Here is a 27,933-nt window from a genome sequence, read left to right as displayed (position 1 = left end):
CTGATTCATCCCATTCCTCCAGGCCTGCAACAGTATCCAGCTACCTGCAGGACCTCAACACAACTTCAGCCCATTGGTTTATGGCTCTGGGCAGATAAACTTACCAGAGCTTGGAGTCAATGAACTTAGGTTCAGATGCAGGCTCTACTAGTTACCATATAACTGTGGATGTGCTAGTCTACCTGTCTCTACCTGTCTCTGCATTGGTTTCCTCATTGGTAAAATGGCAGTAATAAAGCCTATCAAATAGTTTTGTGATTGTGAAATTAGGTAGTGTATATAAAGCCCTTAGTAAAGGGTCTAGCATATAGTAAGTGGTCAAAAATGGTAGCTGTCCTGCTTGCTTTATGTATCTAAATCTTGACTCATCAGCAAGATAGTGGGTTTCTTCTTCAGGGCAGGGGCTGAGTCTTATGCTTGTTTTAAGTGGTGTATCTGGCACAAAGCTAGGAATATAGTAAATGCTTAAGAAACATTTGTTGGTTTGACCTGAAGTAAGTTTGTGATTGTCCGAAGTTACTTGCTTTGAAAAAAGGAACATTGTTATGAAATTCTGTTATTCCACTGTTCACTTTAACCAGTCCAACTTGCACTATGTTATGGACTTGTGGTAAAGTGACTGTGTGTGTGTGTCGGGGGGGAGTAGGGTGGTGGTGGAGGTTGTGGCAGTGGATTCTCTATGGGACAAGCCAGACTGCAGGTCACCATCCTAACCACAGCCTGTAGCTTTCCTTCCACTGCCTTTGACCTGAGCTGTTCATCTGCCTGGGGAAGCTGTTGTGGCCCTGGCTCCCTTGGGCAAGGATGCTCAGGCCCTTCCCCATTCTTCGGGCTGCCTTCACTACAAGAGGAAACGACGCCTTGCCTTTTCTTTTCTTTTAACATTGAGTATTTAATTTTTATTGGTAATTGAAATGTAATTGACATAAAACATCATGTTAGTTGCAGGTGTACAGTGCAATGATTGGATATTTGTATATATAGCAAAATGATCACAGTAAGTCTAGTTAGCATGCATCATCACACAGTTACAAGTTTTTTTTCTTGTGATGAGACTTTTCAGACTTCCTCAATTAGCAACTTTCAAATGTACAATACGGTATTATTAACTGTAGTCACCATGCTGTGCATTACATCCCCAGGACTTATTTATCGTATAACTGGAAGTTTGTACCTTTTGACCTCCTTCACCCATTTTGCCCATCCACCCCCCCCATCCTCCACCTCTGGCAGCCACCAATCTGTTCTCTGTATCTATGAACTTGGTTTTTTAATTTTTATTTTAAGATTCCACATATAAATGAGATCATGTGATTTTTGTCCTTCTCTATCTGACTTATTTCACTTAGCATAATGCCCTCAGAGTCCATTCATGTTGTTGCAAGTGGCAGGATTTCATTCTTTTCTATGGATGAAAAATATCCATTTTATATATATATATATATATATATAAAACATAAACACACACACACACGCACACCACATTTTCTTCATTCATTCTTCCATCAATGGCCACTTAGGTTGTTTCTATGTTTTGGCTATTGTAAATAAAACCGCAAATGAACATGGTGGGGTGCACATATCTTTTCAAGTTAGTGTTTTCATTTTCTTTAGATAAATACCGAGAAGTGGAATTGCTGGATCATATGGTAGTTCTACTTTTAATTTTTTGAGGAACCTCCATACTGTTTTCCATAGTGGTTACACCAATTTACATTTCCACCAGCAGTGCACGAGGGTTCTTTTCCCTTTTCTCCACGTCTTCACCAACACTTGTCATCTTTTGTCTTTTTGATGATAACCCTTCTAACAGGCGTGATGTGACATCTCATTGTGGTTTTGATGTGTATTTCCCTGATGATCGGTGATGTTGAGCACCTTTTCATGTACCTGGTGGACATTTGTGTGTCTTCTTGGAAAAATGTCTATTCAGATCCTCTGTCCAGTTTTTAATCAGTTGTTTTTTTTTTTTTTTTTGCTATTTGAGTTGTATGAATTCTTTATATATTTTGGAATATTAATGCTTTATCAGATATGTTATTTGCAAATGTTTTCTCCTATTTCCTAGGTTGCCTGAAACAAAGTATTTTTGAACTTCCTTTCAGACTTCCCTGTTAATGCATCATACTTTGCAAGAGGTTATTGCCCTGGCTATATACAATGTTGGCAAACTGTTAAAGTTCAAGCAGCAAATTCAGGGCTCTGGTTACCACTGGAGAGGGAGTCAAGGGGCAGGAACTCTAAGAGAGGGCTTTAATTGTATCTGAAATGTTCTTCATTTTTTTTTTTTTATACAGGGCTGTGGCATTCATTATATGATATCATATATGATATTTATTGTATCATATATAGTATCATATTATCATGGATATTATATTATCTTGAATTTCCTGCTTATTATTTCCATGCTTATATTATCCATAAATAATACTTTATTTTTGAATGTTTCCAGACTTTGTATATGTGAAATCATCAAATTTTATATGCCCTTTTTACTACCTTTTTTTTTTTCCCCCTGCTGGACATTTTTTTGAGACTTGTCCATATCGATGCATGTCATTTTAGACCTCTGCATTAATATTCCATGGTATAAAGAGAACACAATTGAGGTATCTTTTCTGCCATTGATGGACATTGAGATTATTTCCTAGTTTTCACTCTTACAGACACTGCTGTAACAGAACCCGATCTATAGCTTTTGGTGCACAGGGGCCAAAGGTACTCAGGAGCAGACTTGCTAGGTCTTGGGACATAGACACCTTTCACTTTGCTAGGTATTGCCATATCTTTCCTCAGAGGGATTTTTCTGCTTCACTTTCCTACTAGCTGCAGACGTGAGAAGGTGCGGGCCCACAGTTTTGCTGATCCTTGGTAGCATTATAGGGGTTTTGCTGTCTCTGCCCAGATCTTCAGAGAAGATGGGAGGGGAGTGGGGAAGAGGGGAGGGCAAGGTTCTCCAATTAGGCGGAGAATGTCAGCTCTGAGGAATTTCCCGTGACATTTACTTTAATGAGGCAAAGATTTTATTCTCTGTTCTGATGAAAATAATATTTAGACTTCTCTGGGAAAACTGTTACATTTGTGCTCTGATGTAGAGGAGTTTCTTTTTTTTCCCTGTTTGCATTCTTGGCAAATAAGTAGAATAGACCAATTAGCAAGCTGATGTCCTAAATGTTCACTTGCAGTAATAGTTATTTTTAAATGTTTTAAATAGCATGGAGCATTGGGTTTATTCTTATTGCTTTTCAAGGTTTTGAATTTATTAAAATGAATTTAAAATGAGACATAACTATGGTGACAGTTGATCATAATTCTTTGCCACTTTAATATGCATCTAGTGATGGAAAAATTGATGGGAAATGTGTTTACCTTTTAAAACAAATTAAGACAAATCATCAAGAGTAACTTTGGCCATTTTCTGTTGTCTCTTGTGTTCACAGGTGGGAAAGGAGAAATTCCACAAATCTCAACATTGGGGCTTTTGCAACAATGTTAGGATGCTGGTGAGTGAAGATAAACCAGGAATAGGAGGAGAACTGCTTTTTGGACAGAAGATAAAGCCAAAGTATAGTGTATTTCCTGAAGGAATGGGAAGTGACTCGCCATCCTGGGTGGCTTTTGATAAACAGGTAAGTCACATGACATTGGGACACATGCATCCTTAAAACGTTACATGTACTAAATATTAAGTAGATTTGAGAAAATAAGAGTCCTCTGTGTAAATAAATGTAAATGTGCTCATCTGAAATGACACATTCTAGAACAAAAGTACCCTAAACAGAGTTACCGCTGCTATTTCTGACCGGGCCTCTTGGTTGCAGGATGCCAGATGTTCATTGCCTTTCTTGGCTAGTAAGTGCTTATTAACCTTCCTCTCATCTCCTGCCCTGGACAGGAGGATTCTGTCCTTCTGGAGATAGTAGAGTCTGGTCATACTGCCACTTTTGTGTAGTGGTTGCCATTAACTAAGTGATTTTGTTTGATTCTGAATGTGCCATTGAATAGCAACAGAAAAATGCCTTCTCTTCTTTTCTCCATCCTAATTATGGTTCCCTATCCCTGAGGACCAAAGGGTGACATGGTAGGAATTGTAGATGTGAAGGAAAGAGGTGCCGTTATTAGACAAGAGTCTGCACTTTTTAGTGTGTGTGTTTGTACACGTAACACAGGCACGTATACTGGCACATTGACAGTTGAAGAAGGCAATCCATTTGAATATCTTAAAAAGGGACTCAGATGATAGGGTTTGAAAAACCCAAGGTGACTAGTTATTTCCTATAAGGCAGCTAGATGGATGCACTGTATCATGGCCCCATGGTCTGTTCTCCAAAAAAGAACTTGTTATTAGATTATTTAGGTCCTGTAAATTAAAAATAACTAAGATAAAGAATTCAAACCATAGTATGCTAAATTTTCCAGGTGATTTTTAGCAGCCTTAATAACGTGGGTTGGTTGGCAATACTTTGATTCCAATTAAAATGTCTTCAAATTTAGCAGAAGTGACATATCCCATGTCATCTGAGTTAGGGTCAATCAGTTAGAGCACACATTACTTTTGGAGCCCATTTCTGACACTTACGGAAATCTAACAGACTGGGGAGAAGCGTCTTTCCTGGGAAACCATCTGTACTTTGAATATGAACCGTTCTCTCTCTTTTTTTGGATTATCTTCAGTACCTGGCTTAGTGTTGGACCCAGGGTTCAGTAACAGTTTCTGGGCTGACTTACTTGGATGGATCATGCTCGGTGTCCTGTTAATATCAGTCTTATAGGTGTTTGCACATCATTCGAGAGTATTTAATTTGCAAGGATTAATAAAGATTCTATTTTTACTTCTTCTGTCAAAAAGGGTATTGACAATAGTTTAAACTAATCCACCATTGAATAAATAATGTAGGCCACAATATATTAAACTATTCTCTTGCATTTAAAGTTGAACATTAATTTTATTTCATGTTTTTCTCAGTATTTAATACGTGCCTTTCAACCCTATTTTACAGCCCTTTAATTACTTATAAAATTATGTAGAATATTTCATGAAGTTGGGATAATTTTAGCTTCAAACTACTTGAGAAAATGAAGAGCTTGCTCATTTCAGGCCCAACTAAATACAACATAATTCTTTCAGTTATTTTGTTGGTCAACTTCAATTAAATATTCATTGAGCTTTAAATGAGACACTAAGACTATGAAATATTTACGTGCTCTGATGAGATTGGGAACTACAGACTGGATCCTGGTTAATACCCAGAGCAAATTATAAAGTGCTTTCTGCATTCGCAGTTCAACAAAATAAGTCAACACCTGTTAATCATTTTTCTTGAAAATGAGACACTTTCAACTCGTTGCCAGTTTTTCCAATAGCTTTTAATCATAGCAATATATCTAGGGTTACATTCTCAAACAATACAAAGTAGAAATAAAGGCGGTCCCTTGGAAGGTGTATTAGTGTTACAGTTTGCACTAGATGCTGTTGGTGTGCACACAGATCCACGTTAGGGGTCAGGCGCCCATCCCCCACAGTGGCAGCAAGTGCTCTGGCCACCGCCTCACACCCACGACCCTCTATGGAGTGTTGCTCTTGGCCGTTGGGCATTGCATCACCCAGAGAGGTAACCTGGGAGGTTACACTGGCCCCTTCACCACAAGATGGGATAGCAAATGGCCGACAATTTGTCAAGAGTGAAAGGCTGAGCTTCTTTAAGGTGGGACAACTCTGTGCTGTGATTTCGGCTCACAGCCACTTGTGTGTTAGGCCTGCGCTGAACTTTGGGTGCGAATGCATTCCTGCTCGGATGATTTCCCTTCTCTTGGCTGTTTCCCTCACTCCCTTACAGGTTTCTCCCAAGAATGTGCCCTTAATCAATGACATGTGCTGAAATCCTTGTTGCAGGCTCTGCTTCTGTGGAGCCCAACCTGAGACAGCTTTCCAGTTTTTATCCCTAATTCTAAAAGTGACAAATCAGATCGCTCTGCTCAGGCAGACCATCAGACTACAAGCAGAGAAGGTGTCTGCAGTCCCCGCAAAGAGCCAGCATTTATCATCCTGCACGGTCCTCGTGGCAGACGTTTCTAGCTGGGGATCTTTTCTTCACTCTCCCCTTCATTCTTAGGGAGAGAGCGCCAGTTTTATTCAGGCTGGAGTTGTGTCTGCTACAAGGTGTTCACCTCCCCAGGGCTCCCTGCAGCTCGCTTGGCCACTTGACTCACTTAAGGCCAGTGACATGTGAATTAAGGTTTATCACATGGGGCCCCTGGGAAGGTTATTTTTCCAATTCAGAGAGTCAGGCTCAGCTGATACATTTTTCCTGCCCTTGGCCCTGCCTTCATTTTCCTGTCTGGATCTAGGACGTAGTTCCTTGGGGGCACAGTAGCCATCTTATGAGTCCAGCAGCGATAAAGGGGACCCAGGGCCCTGCGGGCACCATGCAGCCACTGTCTCCAACCTGGGCTCTCTCTCCCTCTCTGGACTTCTCATTCAGTGAGAAAAACCAGCCCCTATTTCAGAAGCTTTTAACCCAGGGAGGCCTTTGGAAATGTGTGGATGTATTTTGGGTTGTCCCAGTGACCGGAAGTGGCACTGGACTAGGGGAAAAGCCAGCGAGGCACTTGTCTTAGGTGCAGAATTTAAGGGACACCCCAAAACTCAGTAATCAGCTAGATAGTATTTTAATGAAATATCTTAAAAATGAATGCCAAAAATTCACAATGAATGAAATACCAACGTGTTAAATGAAGACAGGATCAGTCATTGCCATGTGGAGCCATACTGGAGCCCAAGGCAAAAAGCAAAATCAGTAGTATTGATTCCATCCTTGTTTAACGTGTTGATATTTTGTTCACCATGGATTTTTGGCTTAATTGTGATGTTTGAAAGTGACTGGACCTAGGGTCAGATCGGATCCAGAGGTGCTGCTGCTGTCTGTTAGCTGAAGGCCGACTGTGTATTTTATGTCCTGCCACGTGGGGAGGGCAGCCCCACTGGGGAGAACATTCAACCTGAAATGCCAATACTGCTCCCTTTGAGAAACACAATCCTTAATTAAAACCCCTGGTATTGGGAGGATTTATGCAAATAGCCAAACATAATTTTGCCTGATCCTGCACCTACCACCCAAAGACTAGTTATTTCATTGAATTCATTTAAATACAAGCAGGCACATGGTCACTCAGCCAGTTAGTTCCAGCCAGCCTCCCAGCACCTCTGTCAGGCGAAGCAAGCGTGGGTGATTGTTCTCATTCTGTAAATGAGGAATCATTGGCAGGAAGTGGGGCAGGGGCCAGGGTTCTGAGGCTGCCTGCTGGAGGCACCGAAACGAATTATCTTTGTGATGGTGGTTCTGTCTCTCTACCTCTCTGAGCCTCAGTTTCCTTGACCTTAATGCAGGGCTTGATTGGCTGGTTGCTAATGCCATTTTACCGCTAGCAGTCTATGCCTGAGACTTTAGTCTGTGACATTTAGACTAAAGGCACATTCAGCTTGTTTATCCTAGAACTGAGCCCAGACCCTAGATCTCTTGGCCTGGGGCTCTTTCTAATTACATCAGGCACCTACTGCTTCATTATTGATTGAAGTTTGGCATTTAGTAGTTTACGATATGCTGCTGTTGCTGTGGTATATAATCTATCATTAAGCTGCTTTTATAGAAATTCAGACTAGTTAGAAATACTCAAAAACTCAAATGACTGAATGAATGTTTTTTAATGACTTTTATCTGGATGTTAAGCATCATTTGTATAGACTCTACAATTATGCTCTCATTTCTTTTCATTTGTCAATGACTCCTAGTTAGCCTAATTTGTTTGCTGATTTGCAAATGACTCTATTATTGTAAGTGGCGGGATAAAGGTTGATCCTAGGGGTATGCATGCATTTAAAAATATTATTTCATTTTTTCCGTCTACTAGAAACATAATTATAATCAAAACTACTGACCACAGAATTAGAATTTTGATAACTTTGCATTCATTGACATTAGATTTGTGGTGAGCTGATTGTTTCTGTGGTGCTGTGCAGATCTCTATGCTTTGAACAATATAAAAAGAAAAGTTTAAAATATAACTTGATTTCTTGAGTCACCTTGATTTTTTTTTTTTAATTGAACAACTTGGTTTACTACCCATTGCAGTGAGGGAAAACAAATATCCTGAGTGACTGTGGGATGTCTAAGTAAGTAGGTGTTAGAAAAGTCTTACTATAAGATTTGGGCTTGTGTTAGGTAATTTTGGAGAGGACTTAAGGAAGTGAGGCCCTTGCTCTGCATTGGGTGCTGTTGGGAAGTGGGGATACTTCTGTGATGGTCTATCTTTTTTTACTGAAGTATAGTTGATGTACAGTATTATGTAAGTTACAGGTGTACGATATGGAGATTCACAATTTTTAAAGGTTATACTACATTTATAATTACTATAAAATATTGGCTATGTTTCCCGTGTTGTACAATATATCCTTGTAACATTTTATACCTAATAGTTTCTACCTCCTACTCCCCTGTTCCTGTATTATCCCTCCCTGGTTCCCTCTCCCCCCTGGTCACCACTAGTTTGTTCTTTGTATCTGTGAGTCTGCTTTTTTTTTGTTGTTGTTACATTCACTAGTCTGTTGTGTTTTTTAGATTCCACATATAAGTGATATTATACAGTATTTATCTTTCTCTGTCTGACTTACTTCACTGAGCATAATACCCTCCAAGTCCATCCATGTTGTTGCAAATGGCAAAATACCATTCTTTTTTAATGACTGAGTAGTATTCCATTGTATATATGTGCCACTTCTTCTTTATCCATTTATCTGTTATGGACACTTAGGTTGTTTCCATGTCTTGGCTGTTGTAAATAATGCTTCTGTGAACATTGAAGTGCTTGTATCTTTTGGAATTAGAGTTTTTATCTTTTCTAGATATATGCCCAGGAGTGGGATTGCTGGATCATATGGTAACTCTATTTTTAGTTTTTTAAGGAACCTCCATACTGTTCTCCATAGTGGCTGCACCAGTTTACATTCCCACCAACAGTGTAGGAGGGTTCCATTTTCTCCACATCCTCGCCAACATTTGTTAAATTTGTGTTCTTTTTGATGATAGCCATTTTGACAGGTGTGAGGTAATATGGTAAGCATGTGCTCTACCACTGAGCTATACCCTCTGCTGCCCCCAGTAATATCTCACTGTGGTTTTGATTTGCATTTCCCTGATGATTAGTCATGTTGAGCATCTTTTCATGTGCCTATTGGTCATCTGCATTTCCTCTTTGGAAAAATGTCTATTTAGTATTCTGCCCATTTTTTTTTTTTTATGATTGTGAATTTATAGAGACGACAGACTAGAGTGAGGCTACAGCTGTAATTGGGAGAGAAGCAGCCGTCACTCCTGTGAGCTAGGGTAGGGGATATTTGGCATTTTGTGGCCTGGACAATGTTGATGTTCCATCTGTGTTCAGACGTAGCTATGGAGTGATCTTTTTTTTTTTTTTTGGTCTTGATCCATTGTGGTCACACAGTGGCCTTGTCTGAGGATAGTATTCTCTGAAAGTGTTCATTTTCAGCAGGAGAACACCAAGGCCTCGCTGTGGCTGCCAGACCAGCTTGTTGCAGCACCAAGGCCAGCTTATAGTGCCAGGCTGGCTCCTGATATCAGAGGCTGCTTTTCTCTTTCTTACCCAATACCAGCTAAAATTTTGAATTTTCCCGCTGGGGGATCAAGGAGCGATCAAGTCTGGTAGAATTTCATATGATTGGCAAAGAGCAATACACGACTCTAGATCCCTGAAGTTTTGCCTAAAACCAATTAGGAATGTTACAAAATATAATCAGAGTATGTAAAAAATACAATGAGAAATTTGAAAGTAACTTGAAAGTGTGAGATATTTATACCTTTAAATCATACCCAAAATGTCAAATGAAAAATTTTCCATAGGTTTATGTAATTTTCAGATTGTCTGAATCCTGTTAGAATCACTTCATGAAGGACACCAATATGTATAATTATAGCACAATGTAATTGCAATACATTGCCATTTAAATCCCGTATTTTACGTCACAATTACATAATCTTTAGCTATTTAGTTTTAAATATGAAATCAGAAGGCTTGCTCGAAATCAGACACATCATATCCCAAATTCCCAACTCTGCATTCTGCATTTATCACTAAAACCCAAAATTACATTCTTTAAATTCATGTTAAACTGATAAAGTTTCTAATTTCATCATACATTATGGCTTTCTCTAATCTTTTGAAATTCAAAAGGCATTTAATTAAAAAAAATCCCCAAATTTGGAATGAGTGTTTTTGGAATAAAAAGAATAAGGTTCATAAATGAGTCTCTTACTGAAGGAGAGAGAGTTCTTCCTCCTCTCTTTTCTAAAACGAGAGTTTAGTTATTATGCAAAATTTTAAGACATTCCCCTCAAGGTTAAACTTCTTATGAATAATGAGACCTGTGGCTTATTCTCATTAGCCCCAAAGTTAAAATTGTCTTTTTGATCTTAAACTTGAGTAGATACCACTACACACTCATTAGAATGGCTATAACTTGAAAAGACTGACAATACCAAGTATTGACAAGGATGTGGAGAAACTGAAACTTATACATTCCTGGTTGGAATGTAAAATAAGACTGCCATTTTGGAAGACAGTTTGGCAGTTTCTTAAATATATGCTAACCGTATGACTCAGTTAATTTCACTCCTACGTATATTTCTAAGAGAAAACATATGTTCACACAAAAACTTGTATGTGAATGACTGTAGCATCATTATTCAAATTATTATTGACCATTATTATTGGCCAAAACAGCCAATACTCAGATGTCCATCAACTGATGAATGGATAAACAAAATGTGGTCTAGCCATACAGTGGAAATTGTTCATCAGTAAAAAGAAACTATACACTACAATGTGGATAAACCTCAAAAACATACTAAGTGAAAGAAAGCAGACACAGAAGACTTTATATGGTATGATTCCATTGCTCTGAAATCCTTAAAAAGGCGAATATGTCACAGAAAGCAGATCAATAGTTGCCTGAGGCTGGCAGTGGGTGAGGGAATTTTTGAGGAGTGATGGAAATATTGTAAACTGGATCGTGGTGATGATTATGGAGCATTTATGAAAAGTCACTGAACTGTATACTTACAAGAGGTGAATTTTATGGCATATAAATTATAGTTTAATATGTTAGTCTTCTAGGACTGCCATAACAAAATACTGTAGACTGGGTGCCTTAAACCACAGAAATTAATTTTCTCACGGTTCTGGAGGTTAGAAGTCCAAGATCATGGTGCTGGCGGGGTTGGTTTCTCTTAAGGCCTCTCTCATTGGCTCGCAGATGGCCACCCTCTTGCTGCCTCTTCACGTGGTTGTTCTCTGTGCACACCGATTTTTGTTTGACCGTAAAATCTCTTGTCATGTGTAACATTTTAGTTCACAAATTAGGAACTGATAATTACTGTTTGATTTGTTGAGTGTATTTCAGGCTGATTTATATTTTGTTCTGAAGTTTTAATCTATAAGAGTGATGTTTGTTTATGTACTTCCCCCCTCTGAATTCAGACCAGCTGCTGCAGGCTTATTGGAAATATCTAAAAATTGTTTTACCTTCCTGAATTTCGTGTTGGCAGGAATCTGTCCTATAGTTAAGCCCTCCCTTTTGTAACCCTGATGGTGGGAGATGGTCCAAATACTGACTATATAATCTGCGTTCTTTTTAAAGAAATATTTTTGGACTTATAAGAAATCACAGAAATGGTACAAGATAGTTCCTGTGTACTCTTTTCCCAGCTTTCCCCAATGATAACACCTTCTATAACTGTAGTACGTTATCAAAACCAGGAATTTGACATTGGTATGTTACTAAACTTTCGGATCTTAATTGAATTTCTCCAGTTTTCACATACACTCGTATTTCTCCCTTAGTTTATGGTTCTGTGCAATTTCATCACATGTACAGTTTTGTGTAACCACCACCACAATCAGGATACAGAATAACTGTATCCCTTTAGGATTTTACTGTTTGAGTCTTTATTGTAATCAACTGTACTGAGGTATAATTTGTATATGATAAAATGTGCCCGTTTTAAGCATACAGTCCCGTGAGTTCTAACAAGTGTATACACAGGTCCCCATCACCCTAGACGCCAATATGGGACATCTCTACCACGTTAGAAAGTTCCCTCATGACCCCTTCCATTTGCCCCTCTTCCATTGCTCTGACTTCCATCACCATAGATTGGCTTTGCCTGTTCTTGAACTTCATATAAATGGAATCTTACACTGTCCCCTCTGGAGTCTACCTCACTGGGATTTAAGATTTGAGGCACAGCTTTGATAATATGTATGCATATAAACAAAGTGCAGCCAACTCATGTAATAATACACCGTGGTGGATTTCTGGGTATTTATATAACCATTTTTCATTCTCTGGATCGATATCCCTTTATTTTTAAACATGCCGGGTTTTGTTTTTTTCAAATAAATTATCCTCCTAACCCCCTTTGGAGGTTTTTAAACATTTAGAATTGTTAATTTCTAAATTTCAACATGCTAGAATTGTTCCTATCCTTCTACTTATTTTAATTATGCTCCCCTATTTAAATACCTGTTCTGACTATGAAATTCATTGTGCTGTGTTAGTGTGGTAATAGTTCTTTTAATAAAGAGGATTCTTCAGGGACACATGCCATTATCATAAACCTTTTATCAGAGGTATAAATAATTGAGGACGCATGGCTGTTCATTCTAGGACATCAGAAATGAGGAGGTGGCGGGGAGGGCATGAACTCCACATTATTGAAGAGGAGGCAGAAATGCTTATCTCCGTCCTTTGTCCAATGTTGTCCCATTTCCTTTTCTTACATCCCATCTCTCAACCTCCGTATCCCTTCCCCTGCCATTCGTTTGTCCTTTTTTTCTATTTCTTTTTCCCTTTTATTGAACTTGGTCTGTCTCTTCATCCTCATTCTCTTTACTTTCATCCATTTTTATTCATCTTACATCATGTGCACCCTGTTTAACTTTCTTCCCTTTCCCTACTTTGTCTTCCTCTGTCCCAGGCCTTGCAATTGGTGACTTCTTTTTAGGAAAGTAGAATCATCATCATCATCATCGTTGTTATTGCCTGGGTCTTCCCCCTTTCCTTTAAATCTAGGCTCGGCCTCAAGGTACATGTGTCTCCCCAAATGGAGTACTGTTTGAAATGAACTCTGTACATTGGTTGAGGTGTCCCTCGGGAACATGGTCCTCCTGCAACACTCCCCTGATGGGAGGCTCTCTGGTGTAGTGGCTATCGATGCGTTGCTCTTTCCAGTTGTTCCTCAGTGTTCCATTTATGCTGTAGGTATTAATGTAGTTTTAAAAAAGTCTTCTATTGTTTAAATAAGAGATTTTTGTCGTGTCTCTTATGTTTTAGCAAATTCACTTAATGGTCTTTTAGGGGAAAGGTGATAAATAACTACATTTATTATTTTTTCAGTATTCTGAACTAATAGCAGTCAGTAATAGACTACTACAATTGTTTTTACATTCCAATTACTCTGAACTCAAAAGATTTTACATCATTATCATTTAGGTTTTAGAAACTTCACGTAGGCCCTTTTATGTTTAATCAAAATTTTATTTCCTTTGCACTATACCCTTTTGTTCCCCTCCTTTTTAGCCTGAAATATGAAATCTGTTTTTGAGTATATTTCATTTTATGTCTGGCTCTACTTGTTGATTTTTTTCATCTACTATTTCAGGGCATTTAAAAAATTTTTAAATTCTTTATCGAAGTATAGTTGATTTACAGTAGTGTATTAGTTCTAGGTGTATAACATAGTGATTCATTTTTTTTGGATTATATTCCATTTAAAGTTATTATAAAATAATGGCTATATTTCCCTGTGCTGTACAATCTATCATTGTTGCTTATTTATTTTATGCATAGTAGTTTGTATCTCTGATCCCTTATCCCTCTTGCCCCTCCCCCTTCCCTATCCCTACTCTGAATCTGTGAGTCTGTGATATTCATTCATTTATTTTATTTTTTAGATTCCACATATAAGTAATAACATACAGTATTTTTCTCTGACTTATTTCACTAAGCATAATACCCTCTGGGTCCATCCATATTGTTGCAAACCACTGAATTTCATTTGTTTTTTTATGGCTGAACGGTATTCCATTGTATATAGATACCACATCTTTATCCATTCATCTGTTGATGGACACTTGGATTGCTTCTATATTTTGGCTTTTGTAAATAATGCTAGTATGAACATTGGGGTGCATGTGTCTTTTAGAATTAGTGCTTTCATTCTTTTTAGATATATACCCAGTAGTGGAATTTCTGGATCGTGTGGTAGTTCTATTTTTAGCTTTTTGAGGAACCTCTGTACTGTTTTCCACAGTGGCTGCACCAGTTTACATTCCCACCAACAGTGCACAAGGGTTTCCTTTTCTCCACATCCTCACCCACATTTGTTATTTGTAGACTTTTTGATGACAGCCATTCTGACTGGCATGAGGTGACATCTCCTTTGTGGTTTTGGTTTGCATTGCTCCAGTGATTATCTGGACACATTTTTACATTTGTGTTTGAATGTCAAAAATAAAACTATTTTCAGTTCTGGTCTAGTCGGCTTTTACAATCAGCTTTATTCATTGAAGCCTCCTTCGATTCTTACTGATAATGTAATAAGGATAGTATTATTCATGTGTGTTCCCAGCTTGCTTCTTTTCCCCACGCCCTGCCTGCTGAACAAAAATTTGTCTTTGCTCATTCCATTTTCCCCCTCCTTCATCCTCTAAGGACTCTTCTGAATTTTTCAGTCGGATTCTCAGGCTTTTGGGGGTATAGGAAAGGGAGAAGGGCTGGACGGAGTTGGCGGGAAGGGAGAGAGGGAGAGAGATGTCACGGCCAGAGCTGATGGTGAGGAAATGTAAGGGTTGTAAGACGTGAAAAAGGGAGGAAAGGCATTTTTTGGGAAATGGAGATGTGGAGCACAAATTGGATCACCTTTAGAGTTTCTTCAGAGATCTAAGATGAGACGGACTTTTTAATTGCTGTTGGTTGCTCAGTCTTTTCTTTGAATATATTACCAAGCTGAGCCTGGTCCACATTGGCTTATTTGAGTTACATCTAAATGTTAACTCACTCGATATATTTTTGTTTATATTTAAATAAGTAAGAGAACCACCATTATCCTCTGTCACCAGTTGACCCAAGTCCTCTCTTGTTTCCCTCTGAAATGCCCTTTCCTCAGTCTCCTTTCCAAGGCCACTCTGCTCTCCTAATTCATATCTTTCACCCAGAGAGCAGCCTCTTCAGCGCCATCCTTGCCTTCAATCTGATTCCCTTCCTCAACTGCCCACTCGGATACAGAGTTAACTTTATAAAATGTTTAGACTCCTTTGACCTAACTTTGCCTGGCTGGGGGACCACCTGTCTCATTTCGTCTGCTCACCCTTCCCCACGCAGCCCCCAGCCACACAGAAGGACTCACAGGGCCCACATCCTGTGCTCTTGTAACTCCGCACGTGCTGTTCCCTCTGCAGAGAATGCCCTTTCCCATGCGTCCGCCTGTGCAGTTCTTCCTTCACCTCTCAGCCTTGAAGACTCATTTTGACACGTCACCTCCGCTGTGATGCCTTCCTCTCGATGCTCTCAGGTGGTTTGGCACTTCCCCCTCTACTGGAGCATTTTCAATCCCCTGTTAGAATAGCCCTGTTACTCTTTGTGTCGTTCACTGAGCTAGAGTGTGGTGGAGATTTTGTGGCAGTTCAAGAGATTATGGTTAACCTGTGGCCTCTGAAGCCAGGCAGCGTGAGTTCTAATCCCAACTGTGTTAGTCTCTTACCTTGAGACCTTACCCAAATTATTTAACTTCCTAAACCTTGACTTCTGTTAAAAAAAAAAAAAAAAAAGGACTACAAGATTACCTATTTTATAGATGTGTTGTGAGAAGTAGATGAGGTAGAGTGTGAAAACACATTGCCTGACCCATTATAGCTACTTAATCAATGCTGGCTATTTTCATTTATTTTTGAATTTTCAGAGCCTAGCACAGTGCCTGACAGATAGCAGGTGCTCAGCAATGTATACTGAGTGGATTTGTAAGAATATTATTGAGTCTTTCCTAAAGACTTTTTGCTTTATTGCCAGTACATTATAATTCTTTGGAGGTACCCTACCCCGTTTTGCAATTATTTGCATATAGTCTCCCTTACTTGACTGTGTAATCCTTGTAGCTGGATAGATATTTTATTGAATGTTGTGCCCTCCACATAGAGCTTTGAACTTAGCAGGTGCTCTGTAACTGGGTTGGTCTGTGTTACTTTGCTTTTGATAAAGGAGCCTTTCTGTATCAAGTATCCATTTTGTGATCTCAGCTGTTGATGCACTTGTGGGAAGTAAATAATATACTTTGAAACCAGTAGGATAATCCAGTGTACAGGGGAGTCCTGTTTATTGAGTAATTATTAGAGTTACAGAATAGATTCTTTTGATTGGAGGAGAACAGAAAAGGCATCGTATCTAAGCATTTTCTTCTGACTTTAAGGTGGAGTCCAGCCTTTTAAAATACGTAATATTTAAAAATGATGGCATGAGAGAGTGTTTTTGCCTCAGTTCTCATATTATTCCCTCCAAATATATATATATATATGTAAAATATTTGGTAAATTATGTATGTGTGTGTACATACATATATTTACCAAATATTTTTCCTTTATCTTTTATAGGTGCTGTTTTTCTTTTGCATCTTTAATATTGAATATTTGAATATTCATTTTTCTTTATTCAGTTTATGAAACCCCATGATTAGCAACATGACTTTGGTTGGATAGGTTGACCCCTTCTTCTAGACCTAATTATTTTTCCGAGAAGTCTGATTTTAAGCGGTGGGTCTGAAGCTCCTCTCTTAGTAATATCAAGTGTTTTTAAATTGCCTTGCTCAATAGATTCCATAAGGATGTGAAAAGACAATTTTAGACGTGGCTTTGACAGTATTTTTAAGCTTCCAGCTTTGCATCCTACACTGATTTATATATTATTCAGTATTTTTATACATTCATTTTTCTCTCCAAAGTGCTGTTATATATACATAATTGTCTTAATCCTTTAAATAGTGCTGCACTGTCCTGTGGTTAGCAAGTGTTGATTTTCTAATTATTGCTAAAAGGTTAACCAGGGAACAAAGAGTTTAAGTGGTTTGTACCAGTTATATGGTTAATTAGTGATAAAGCTGCAAGAAGAATATTCTAGCATGCCAGTCACATTTTTCCCCTTTTATACATCATAAAATCAGGTCTTTAGAAGCAGCAGACAAGTAAACATAAATTTGATGAATGCCTTTGCTGTCCATATAGGTGCATTCATCTTAAACCCTAGATTTAGTTATGAAAATTGGAGCATAAATTATAAATAGATTTATGAGGGTAATATTTTTATTATACAAAAAATTTCTGGAAATCATCTTTCTGTAATTTGTATTTTTTGTCATTTATTAATTGAACTTACCTTTATTGACCATCTCTTGTGTGCAAAAAGCTAAATGAGATTCAGATTCATATAATTTGAATTTTCTAAAATAAGATGTGCCTATTTAAACCCAGTATCCATAGGAACATAAATTTATCAAAAAAAAAAAAAGTGAGGGAAAAAAAGGAGAATTTGGAGTGAGATTATAACTTAGGCATTGATATTTAGATGAACCTCTCCACCTTCACAATCCCAATTAAAATGATTGCAACATTTTTAAATATGGAGAAAGCGTATTAGTGTTGAAGGCCAGGGAGGAGGTCCATCTTCATGCTACAAACTGTGAAGAATTTCCACTAGATATGGTGCAGCTGAAATCACATTGACGAAATATCTCAAAACCAACTTGCAACTCTCCCTTCCAGGGAAAGTGACAAGAATCGAGTCGGGGGGTTAGGACAACCTGTAGGGGCTTGCACTTGGCTTCCTTTCGCAGCTCTTGATGGATGAAGAGTGTCACTAGGTGGCCCAGGAATAGTCACACTGGGGGAAAAAGCAGGCCCCGCACGAGGGCATTTGTCTGACGCGACAGGCAAGGCACACGAAGGGCTGGCTGTACATGCTCTGTTCCCAGAGTGGAGGTCAGGTCAATTTTTAAAATGTCTGTATGGACAGATTTGAAGTTTTTCCTGCAGGGGACTCTCCCTGGCCCCAGCTCCCTCCCTGCTTCTCTTAACTAGCTGTGTATGAATTTCTATCAACCAGCTTCCCACTGAGAGGGGAAATCAGAACGTTTGAGTGGACAGTGAAGGAAGGGGAGGAAGACCTGCCCACCCTATTTTTAGAAAACCACCAGCCTGGATAGACTGTTCTTTGTTCAAGAAGGAACAAAGAAACCCAACATGAGGTTTCTGAAAAGGCTCTGCAGCATAAATGGAGGAGAATATAGTATTTAAGAGACAGAGGAAGAAAAATATTTATTTTAGAAGTATGTTTTCTAGAGGAAAATGAAGATTTGGGAGAACAGTTTGCTTGATGCTTTCTGTTGAGTGCAAGAGAGGATACAAAACAAAGTAAGCAGTTAAAGCAAACTGATGTGAAGGCTGGAAGGAGAAAAGAGAACAAGAGAAGACATTTCAAATATTGCTGAATGAGACTGCAGGGGAAAAGGTGACAGGAGCTCGCTAAGGCAGAAACGTGAGGAAACTAAAAAAGAAATGCATTATACGTAGTAAAGAAAAACACTGAAACTGGAGATGAGTGATAGAAAAGGCAAACTTGAGAAATTCTCCCCAAATGCAGAGGACAAGGTCAGATATAAAAGCAGTGAGCTAGAGGTAATGAAAGACTGGGCAGAGGCTGGAGCTCTAATACATAGACAATTGTTCCTCAAAAATGAGAAGCTAGATTAAAAGCAATCGAATCAGTTAAGCATGCCATAAGAAAATAATAAAAACAACTTTCTCCACTATGAAAAGACCTATCTGCAGACCGAATGCTTCCTGTGTACCAAAGAAAATAACGAAAAAAGAGACCAATAATTAGATAGAGTCTGGCAATTTTTATGTTAATTTCAAGGAGAGAGTAAAGCAGTGACCAGGCATCCTGACAGAAAAAATAGTTTAACCCCCAAAGAAGGAGACGTTGACATCAGAAGTCTGCAGTGTTAAATGCCAGAAGACAATGAAGCAGTGTCTATAACTTTTAGGGGGAAATGTTTGTGACCCAGAAATTCTAGACTCAGCCAAGGTGTTACTTATTAGTGAAAGCACCGGAAATATATACTTTCTCACAAATATGCCATCCACATACCTTTCCTGAGAAAGTCGCTCGAACATGTACTCCATCCAATTATAAAGCAAATTAAACAGTTCAGTCATGAAATAAAAGGATTAGTGGTGAGCAATGGAAACAAACTTATAAATAATTACAAAATATAAATAAAGTTGAAAGCAGAATGTAAGCATTTAAAATATTTATTGGAAGATAAAAGAATAACAAACAATGATAACATGCCAAATACAAGACAGGGATATAAAAATGAAAATACATTCTTTGTGTCTATTCAGGTGAGTTCCAATAGATGTTGATTTTGAGAACTGACCCTTGAACTGACAATTCTTTACAAATTAAAAATAACAATGAATAGGGTTGACATCTCTCTCAGTCAAGAGGAAGAAAAGCTCATTATATCATCTTTCTCTAGGACCCGTAAAAATTGCTTAACTCTGCTTCATAGATATATATATATATACTTTGTGTTTTTAACTAGGTTTTTTTTTTTAAAAGACTTTAAGTCTAAAAAAAAATTTAAAAAAAAAAGACTTTAAGTCAAAATACTCCAGAACATGAACATTGGCTATAGATGGGTGGTGGGATTTTGTGGCATATAAATCTTCAATGAGTATGGGCATGAAAACATATGCATTTTTAAAAAGGATATATAATTTGACATAGTCAGGAAAACATGACTTTTTAAAATATATGTAATTTGACATAGAATCGCAATTATGTTAAGGAAAGACATTAACAGGACAGTGGGTTCTAGGTAGTAGAGATACTCTACACTCCTTTCTGTTCCTATTTTCATATTTTTGAAATGCATATGTATTAATTTTTACAGTGAGAAAGTAAATTCATTAAAAGAAAAAATCCTATAGATACAGCAGAGTTATAATTAAGGCAGATTTATAGCATTGAATGCTTTGTTCTTTCCTTCCAAATTAAAAATAAACCAAGCATTTAACTTTAAGGCATTAGAGAAAGCACCTAAGGGAAAAAAAAAAAAAAACCGGACATCTGAGAGATGAAGGAAAAAATTAATACACTTAAAAGCAGGATTTTTATAAATCAGTAAACAGATAGATTTGAACAAGTATTCAAAGAGCTGAGTCTAGTAAACAACAGAATTAACACACTTCTAGCTTGTTTGCTTGGGAAAGCAAACAAAATTACACAGTATATTTAAATCAAATTCAGACAAGTAAAATGTACTACTTATGCTAATTATGAAGTGAATATTATAGTAAATATTAATTAACAAAATTTATTCAAGGCGTACAGTGCTGGAATTGGCTAATAACTATGGAAGTATTAGAGAATCTTCCAAAGAACTACTACAGTTGTTAAAGTTATGGTCTCTAAGTAGTAGGACTGTGAACTTTTTCCCTCCACTTGTGCTCTTTAGTAGTCTCAAAACTTCTACAATAAGCAGGTACTCATTTTGAAGTCAGATGTGAATAAAGACCAACTAAAAAAAGCAGAATCCCCCATCTCCCAAGACAAAGTGGGCAGTTTGTTCCTTTTGAGCAGTAAAGGTAGAAATAAGCTGCCTTTCTCAAGTTTAAGTGAGGTGAGATACTGACGTGCAGTGAAAGGACCGCCAAGGTTCAGGGAGCCCGTTAATGGGCCTGAGAGGTCCGGTGACTCTGGGCTGACCGATGGCCCGTGGACCACTAACGGCAAATTGAATTTTTAGATCACCGGCTGCCTTCACGGCTCTCTGATGCCTCCAGAACGGGAGAGTAGACACACCAATTGCCATACAGACACACGGATTCTTGGATGCTAAGTAATTATTCTTTGAGATTCTGTGGAGTATCTATCACTATAGTAGAAAACTGTTGACAAAATGCTCAAATTTTGCACATCTGGATCATAACTTTTGTTTTTGTTTTATGGGGTTTTTTGGTGTGTTTTTGTTTTTTGTTTGGTTTTTACTAGTAACATGAATAGATGAGATGTTCTTTACTTCATGAAATAAGTCAAGGAAGACGGTAATTTTTGACTTAGGCCACTCTGGATATTACTACACTCAGAAAAGACTATATTGCTCACTCCCATTCCTGAAGAAATAAAGCTAAATGATGGCAGGGCTCTCTCCTGCAGGTCAGAAGCTCTGCAGAGGATGGTCTGTGCATCTGCCATCAAAACTGTAGGGTGAGAGGAGCAGGTAAGAAGTATTTCTCCATATGAAAAGGAGATCTTTAGTTTTTTGGAAAGGAAACTTACTTTAATTATACTATGTGTAACTTACTTTAATTATAATATGCGTATCTCCTGTTTATCTTATTGATCATGCACTTTAAAAGGCAACCGTTCGTTCACACCCGTTTTTAAAATGCCCACTTGGTGATGTCACTTTGCTCCGATCAGATTAATAACGTTTTGTTCTCCATGGATCTTAGGTTGTGAGAACAGTAAATGAAAGAGGATGTCAGAAGGTGACCAGTAGAGATATGTACCACATGTGATGAGGGCATTGCAAAAGCAAGAGTGTGACTGAGGTCACGTTTCCCAAGCTCGTGTTTCCAGAGAACTTGAGTGCATTGAATAGTGCCTCAAGTTAATCACACTAATCTAGAAGTAACTTTGAGAAACACCTTCTTGGGTATTTGTGGCACACATTAGCATATCACAGGACATATGAGATAAAAAAAAAATCTGTGGAACTTTGTACAACTCATTACTTACCAAAAATGTGCCCAGGAACCTTCTTTTCTAAAATCCTTTCTTGAAAGTCCAGGGCTCCAGGGACACACTATGAGCAAGGTCTATTTAAAATGTACATTAAATGGAAAAAAAAAAAAACTTTCTTAACTCAGAACGTTGGCTTAATTCTTAAAGATTTTCTGTGTTGGAAAATATAATCAAATCGCATCTTCAACATTGTATCAACTTCCCTTGTTCTACTAAGGAAAGTGAAGCAGTTCAGCTACAGCTTTCTCAGACTTTACTCTTCTCAAAAGACTGGATTCCCAGCAAAGAGGCAAACCTATGGTCTACTCAGTGTTATTTATAGGAAATAGGAACTGTCAAGTTCCTGGTGGGGCTTGATCTTTTTTTTCCCCCTTTCTTTTATTACAGATCACATCTCAGGGCAGAGTATTGGTGGCCTTTAAACCTTCCTTTGCCTTATAAATTAAAGAAGAGTGCTAGAACTGTGATGGCTTATTATCTGTTCTCTTACTAATATCTGCCCCCTTGCCCCAGTATTATCATTTACTGCCAGATGTCAGTGAAGTCAAGTATCCATGCATATGTTAATTCAAGAAATCTTTGCTGAGCGCCTGCTCTGTTCCAGGCGCTCTTCTAACAGTGTAAACAAGTATGACAAGCTTATAAATTTACAATCTAAGAGGGAGAGATAACCAATGAACACATGTATCAGTTCACAACACAGTCTCTGACAGGCCTAAGCAATATGATTAAATCAAACTAATAGGCCAGGGATTTTTCTTCCTCCCAGGTGAGCGAGCCCTGCAGACTGGTGGTCAGGGAGGGCTGCTCTGTGGAGTCGGCTTTTGAGCTGAGACCCAAATGGTGAGGAACCAGTTGATTTTTGTAGATCCACATAAATGGGCACAGAAGAAACTAGAGAAGTCTGGAGGATTCTAGGCTTCTTTTCATCAGTTTAGTTTTCGAGAGTAAAAGAGATTTTCCATTTTGAAAGTGGAATGTCTCCTCCAGCAGTGAGACTCCTGGATTTTAGTGTGTGCTTTGGCTGGCAAAGTCAAATTTCCTCACTTGAATGTCTTCCTTAAGATGTGGGTTCATTTTAATTTCTCAAGGAGGACGGCTGTTTGCCAAGTGGGCAGCTGAAGCTCTTCTGTTTCCATCCTTCTGGAGAATGGTATTTCTAAGTGTATACATTTGAGCCTTGTTAAGAATCAGAGCATTCTGAATGAAGAGTTGCTATTACGTGCTAGTTAGCGGAAGAGCTTCGGAATTATACGAGTCTTAGGAGTTGAGTTCAGTTCAGATTCAAGACTCATCTCAGTGGTTCTAAAATTCAACAGATTTGGCTCCTATCACACTAAACTCCCCCAGACACCTCCCCCCTGCCCTGGCACATTATGACTATTAACTAATTTTTCTCAAAATTGACTTCTTCTTAGATGAAAAGCTACTGTTGGTTTATCTTTAGAAATACAAATTTACAAGTTGAACAGTCACTGACTTTACAAACTTAACAACAAACTATATGAGTTATAGAATTCCTATAATAACAAATACATTTGGGGAATAAACAGAACAAATCACCTAGCTCACTTTTAAAATTCAACATTCCCTGCTGTCTTTTTTCTTTAAAAGACAGGTAGGAGGGTGACTTTATTTGCTAACTACTCAAAAATGCAGGCTGCAGAGAACAGGGTTTGGATTAGCAAACTTGAGCCCGATGGAACTCTTTCTTTTTTACCGGCTATGCTGGCACAATTGGGCTTGGAAGGCAAACCCCTGATGACATCAACCAGCAGTTCCCCTCAGCCCTCCTCCCATCCCAGTGCACCGCAGCCTACCAGTCACAAGAAGTCTTCTGAAGAGGTTTTGAGGAAAACATCTTGTCCTGGTTTTCTCTGTTCCACGGGGCTTGCTGAACATATCCTTGACAGGCAGAGTTCAAACTGAGTCTGTCGTCAGGCTGCTGGTCTCCCTTTCCTGGAAGACTCCTGACTGTGCCCTCTCTGTTTAAATATTATAGAGGCGAGTAGTGTTCTTGCGTAAGGTGGCCAAGATGTGGGAGACTGGCTGATCTTTGATTTTGGCAATCTCCCGAATGGTATGCAGGGCCAGGCCTGGGTGGGCAAACTGGCACAGGCTCTTGGGAACACCACGAGGGAGGAAGTAGGGAGCATCTGTCTCCACGATGATTCTCTCCAGCGGGATCTTCTTCAGAGCCTCCCGTACGTCCCAGGCAGAAGAGTAAGTCAGGACAGCTGTGAAGCCCACAGACATGTTGGGGAAGTACTCCAGAAGGGGCTCGATGACTGAGTAATTGCCAGTGAAGCAATGCCTGTGGATCTTGTAATCAGGGGGCACGAATTTTTTCATGATGCTCAGCAGATCTTTGTCAGCTTCTCGGCAGTGGATCACCATGGGCTTCTTTAGAGACACAGCCAGCCGCAGCTGTCTCTCAAATATCTTGTGCTGCTGAGGGACAGGTGTGGTGCACTTGTAAGAGTAATCCAAGCCAATTTCTCCAAAGGCTACAGCCTTGGGGTGCTGTAGGGCTTGCAAAATGCTTCTCTCTTGATTCTCATTGTAGTAACGTGCAAAATGAGGGTGACAGCCGAAGGCCCCCCAGATCAGATCCTCTTTCAGCAGCTCCTCCCATAGGCCATCCCTTAGTGTGCGAGGATCACAGAAATCAGAGATGCAGCCGTGAAATTCCTTAGGGAAGGAACGGCTATAAATTTTTCTGAACTTTTCAAAGGTTCCTTTGAAAGACAGCTTGGAGTAGAGCATGTCCAGGTGACAGTGGGTGTCGATGAAACCCTCCTGCTGGCTCTGCTCCCATTGGCTCTTTGGCCGGGAATAAGACACAGAATCTCCCCAAGGACTTGACGGTATCTCCTCTCGGAGTTGCTGCCTCCACTCCTTCACCTTTGCTTCTGAACTTCTGGAGAAACAAAGTGAATGAGGATTTGGAGACTGATCTTCCCCTGCCGCCTTCAGGTCTCTGGACCAGTCTGGGGAGCGCACTGTAGAACTGAAGGAAAAATCCCTCCAGAGGCTCTGGCTGCTCGCCACTGCGTGGAAGCTGCTGCCGCTGCCGCTGCCCAAGGACGGATATAAAGGAAGCGTGGAGCTGCTGGTCCAGGAGCTGCCAGGGTTCTGCCAAGGACCACCGTACAAATTAGGCCAGTACGTGGCCTGGTCAATTGTGAAGGATGAAGGCGTTGAAATACTGGAGAGGCAGGATGGGAGTGGCTCCTCCTGAGGTAATGTGAATGAGGAGACGTCACCCACATCAGACCAGCCACTTCCTGAAGAAGCGCGCTCAGTTACCGCACTCCTTTCTGTGTGCTTTTGGTTTTCTGAAGGATAGTCATGTCTATCTGGAAATTGTAGGGCTGGAGAGCCTTTTTCAAAAAGGAATACCCTTCGGTCACCGAGTAGCTTCTCACGGGGTTTGTCCTCGGGATATGTCATCGCTCTGCTGTCAGAGAAATCGCTGATCCCGATCTTCTCCGCTGTGACCTCTGGGGCTGACGTTTCCTTTATTTGAGGAGAAGCAGAGAAGGAAAGAGCCCAGGCCGGTCCTTCAGGGCTGGGATGCTGCCCTGTGCTCCATGTTGTACTAGTGGCCTCCTCTTCTGGCGTCGATGTTTCCAGGATGCCCTCGATCGCCTTCACGTAGGTCGCCGAAGAGTCTTCATCTTGCTGTCCATCGCTCTTTCTCCAGCCCTTGCTTGCTTCCTCAGTCGTATTATTTTGACCCTCGGCTGTGGCTACAAATTCAGAGTCTGTGAAGTCACAGGAACTTTGTTGGAAATGAACCTTAAAGCTGTAGGTGTCCTCGTGAGAAGCCATTTCTTCTAGAAAGAGGTTGGCGGAGCACGAAGGGAATGGCGCTGAGGGGATTCCACAGACGACAGGAACCCCGAGTGCTCAGAATCAGGCAGTCTTGGGAGGCTGCTCCACCCACACCCGAGCCTGAAATGGGAGGAGGAGGAGCGGGAGGAGGACGAGGAGCACGAGGAGCAGGAGGAGGGCGAGGACGAATTTTCCTGTCAGGATGAGCCCTAGGAAACCTCGGCTTGAAAGTCAGAAGGTCCTGTTTCTGGGCTTTCAGGCGCCTGGGGACGCCAGTCCCTCCCGACGCAGAGCTATAAGATGGCCGACTGAGGGGAGGAGGGGCGCGTCACTCGACTCCCCAGACGCTTACGCGTTTGCTAGGGGGCCGTACCGAAGTGCAGCTCCTGTGGTAAGCGGCCTTGCGCCGCCCACACGGCTGAGGGACCCTCCTCCTTTCTTTCACTCACCCATCGCCGTTCTCAGTGTTTCAGAGATGTCAAAAGTCCGTCCACTGGGTTTGTGACCGCAAAGCGATTCGGAAAAGTCACAGAGATCCAAGGCGTACTAACCGCTCGGTATGGCGTCCGAGCCCTCAGTGAGCTTCCGCGACTACCGAGCACTTTCTTTGAGGGCACAGGTCTACTTCCGGGCCATCAAGGTGCTTCCGGGACTAGAAATATCTTCGATTCGGTTTGGACTGTACGGCCCTCGTGAGATGTCACAACAGGCTTTGAAAAGGCTGCCAGGTGCTTTAGGGACCCCACACAGGGTCCCCTGAGGTGGACCGGTGGTCTAGAGGTCCAGGCTGCGGAGGGTGTGCAGGACGGCAGGGCCGAACCCAGCCATGGAAGGGGAGGGGGCAGATGCCGCTCACCACGCCCACCAGCCCAGGCCACCGGAAGCATCCGCCGCCCCCCCCCCAACCTGGAAGCACCCACCACAGGCTGTGGCCGCCTCTTCTGCCTCTACCTCAGGTCGGTGCCTTACCCACAGCTGCCCCCCGCCCCTCGCGATCCTACATCCCGACCAGCCCGCCACTGGAACTGCCACCATGGCTTTCTTTTTGTTCCTTTATTCTACCTAGTCTTTTTGAAAAACATAGTTATGGTTTTTAAAACATAGTTTCAGTATACATGCTTTTGAAAACAGTTGTAACTGTAGTATATTACCATTTTCAGTCCTGTGTTTTTTTTTTTTCTCTCAGCATTTCTGTTTCCTAAGCATTTTTCTTATTGCCGCGTAGTTTTTCAAAAATACCATACTACTGTCTTCGTCATATTCCACAGAATACATGGATGTGCCGTAATTCACCAAGCCCTTCCCTTGTTAGATCTTTTAATTACACTCACGCTAGTTTTTTTTCTTAATAAAAAAAAAAAATGCTGCAAAGAACATCTTTGCACATATGTTTCTCCATATTTTGGTTTGTTTCTTTGGGCTACATGCCCAGAAATGGAGTTCCTGAGAAGTATAGGAATTTTAGAATGGTTCCTCATAGCACCACATTACCTCAGAAGAACTGTAATAATTCAAACTCCCGTTGGTAATGAATAATCCTACCAGGCTTATTTCTTAGGAGAAACAAACAAAACTGGTGCCTTACTGTTATTTTAATTTTCAGTTATCTGATTATTTTTTAGAGCAGACATTTTCCTTTTTCTATCGACCTTCTCATTCTCATGCATTTTAAGTTCTGTTTCATTTCTTTTAAAGGATCTTTTCAAAATTAATTAAAACTTTTTTTATAAAATAAATTAAAACTTTTGTCATCTTTTCTAACATTTTTTATTTGCATGTTTCTTGTTTTAATTTATATTTCAGTGTATTGAAGTTGTAACTTGTTTTTGTAGTTAAATTTTAATATTTTTCTTTCGTAATTGTGTCTTTTTCTTCTAAGCCTAGAATGGTCATCCTCCCTTTCAAAGCTCTGACACATACATAATTTTTGCGGTGGAAGGTAAAATGAATTGATTTGTTTTATTTAAGTGTAAGCTGGAGTTCACCTTTGTGGCTTTCCATCTTTTTTGATATCCTGTGGGGGGAGTTATATAAAGTGGTGATTTTCTTACCTTGAAAGTATGAAAGAATCCATTAGTAAATCATCTTGGTTGGAGCATTTGTTAGGGCAATTCTTTGGTAATTTTTTTTCACTTTTACTTGGTTATTTATTCATTGTGTTT

The 27,933-nt window shown here is 39.8% G+C and overlaps 2 protein-coding genes across 2 annotated transcripts in view; one reads left to right on the top strand and one right to left on the bottom strand.

The window, feature by feature from the left end:
* Nucleotides 1–27,933, top strand: part of EFHC2 (EF-hand domain containing 2) — a 169,013-nt gene that overhangs the window by 28,441 nt on the left and 112,639 nt on the right. The window contains exon 2 of the mRNA XM_032475272.1: nucleotides 3,441–3,629. Within this exon, the coding sequence (XP_032331163.1) occupies nucleotides 3,441–3,629 (189 nt within the window). The remainder of the gene's footprint in view (nucleotides 1–3,440; nucleotides 3,630–27,933) is intronic.
* On the bottom strand, nucleotides 23,908–25,768 carry LOC102524419 (putative deoxyribonuclease TATDN2). The gene has a single exon (XM_032475619.1). It carries the CDS (start codon nucleotides 25,766–25,768, stop codon nucleotides 23,924–23,926), a length of 1,845 nt encoding a protein of 614 aa, XP_032331510.1. The 3' UTR covers nucleotides 23,908–23,923.

The sequence above is a fragment of the Camelus ferus genome, chromosome X, assembly GCF_009834535.1.
Source record: "Camelus ferus isolate YT-003-E chromosome X, BCGSAC_Cfer_1.0, whole genome shotgun sequence".
In the NCBI taxonomy this organism is placed as follows: Eukaryota; Metazoa; Chordata; class Mammalia; order Artiodactyla; family Camelidae; genus Camelus; species Camelus ferus.
The sequence above is the reverse complement of the archived record's forward strand: the minus strand, read 5'-3'. Positions and strand labels throughout refer to the sequence as shown.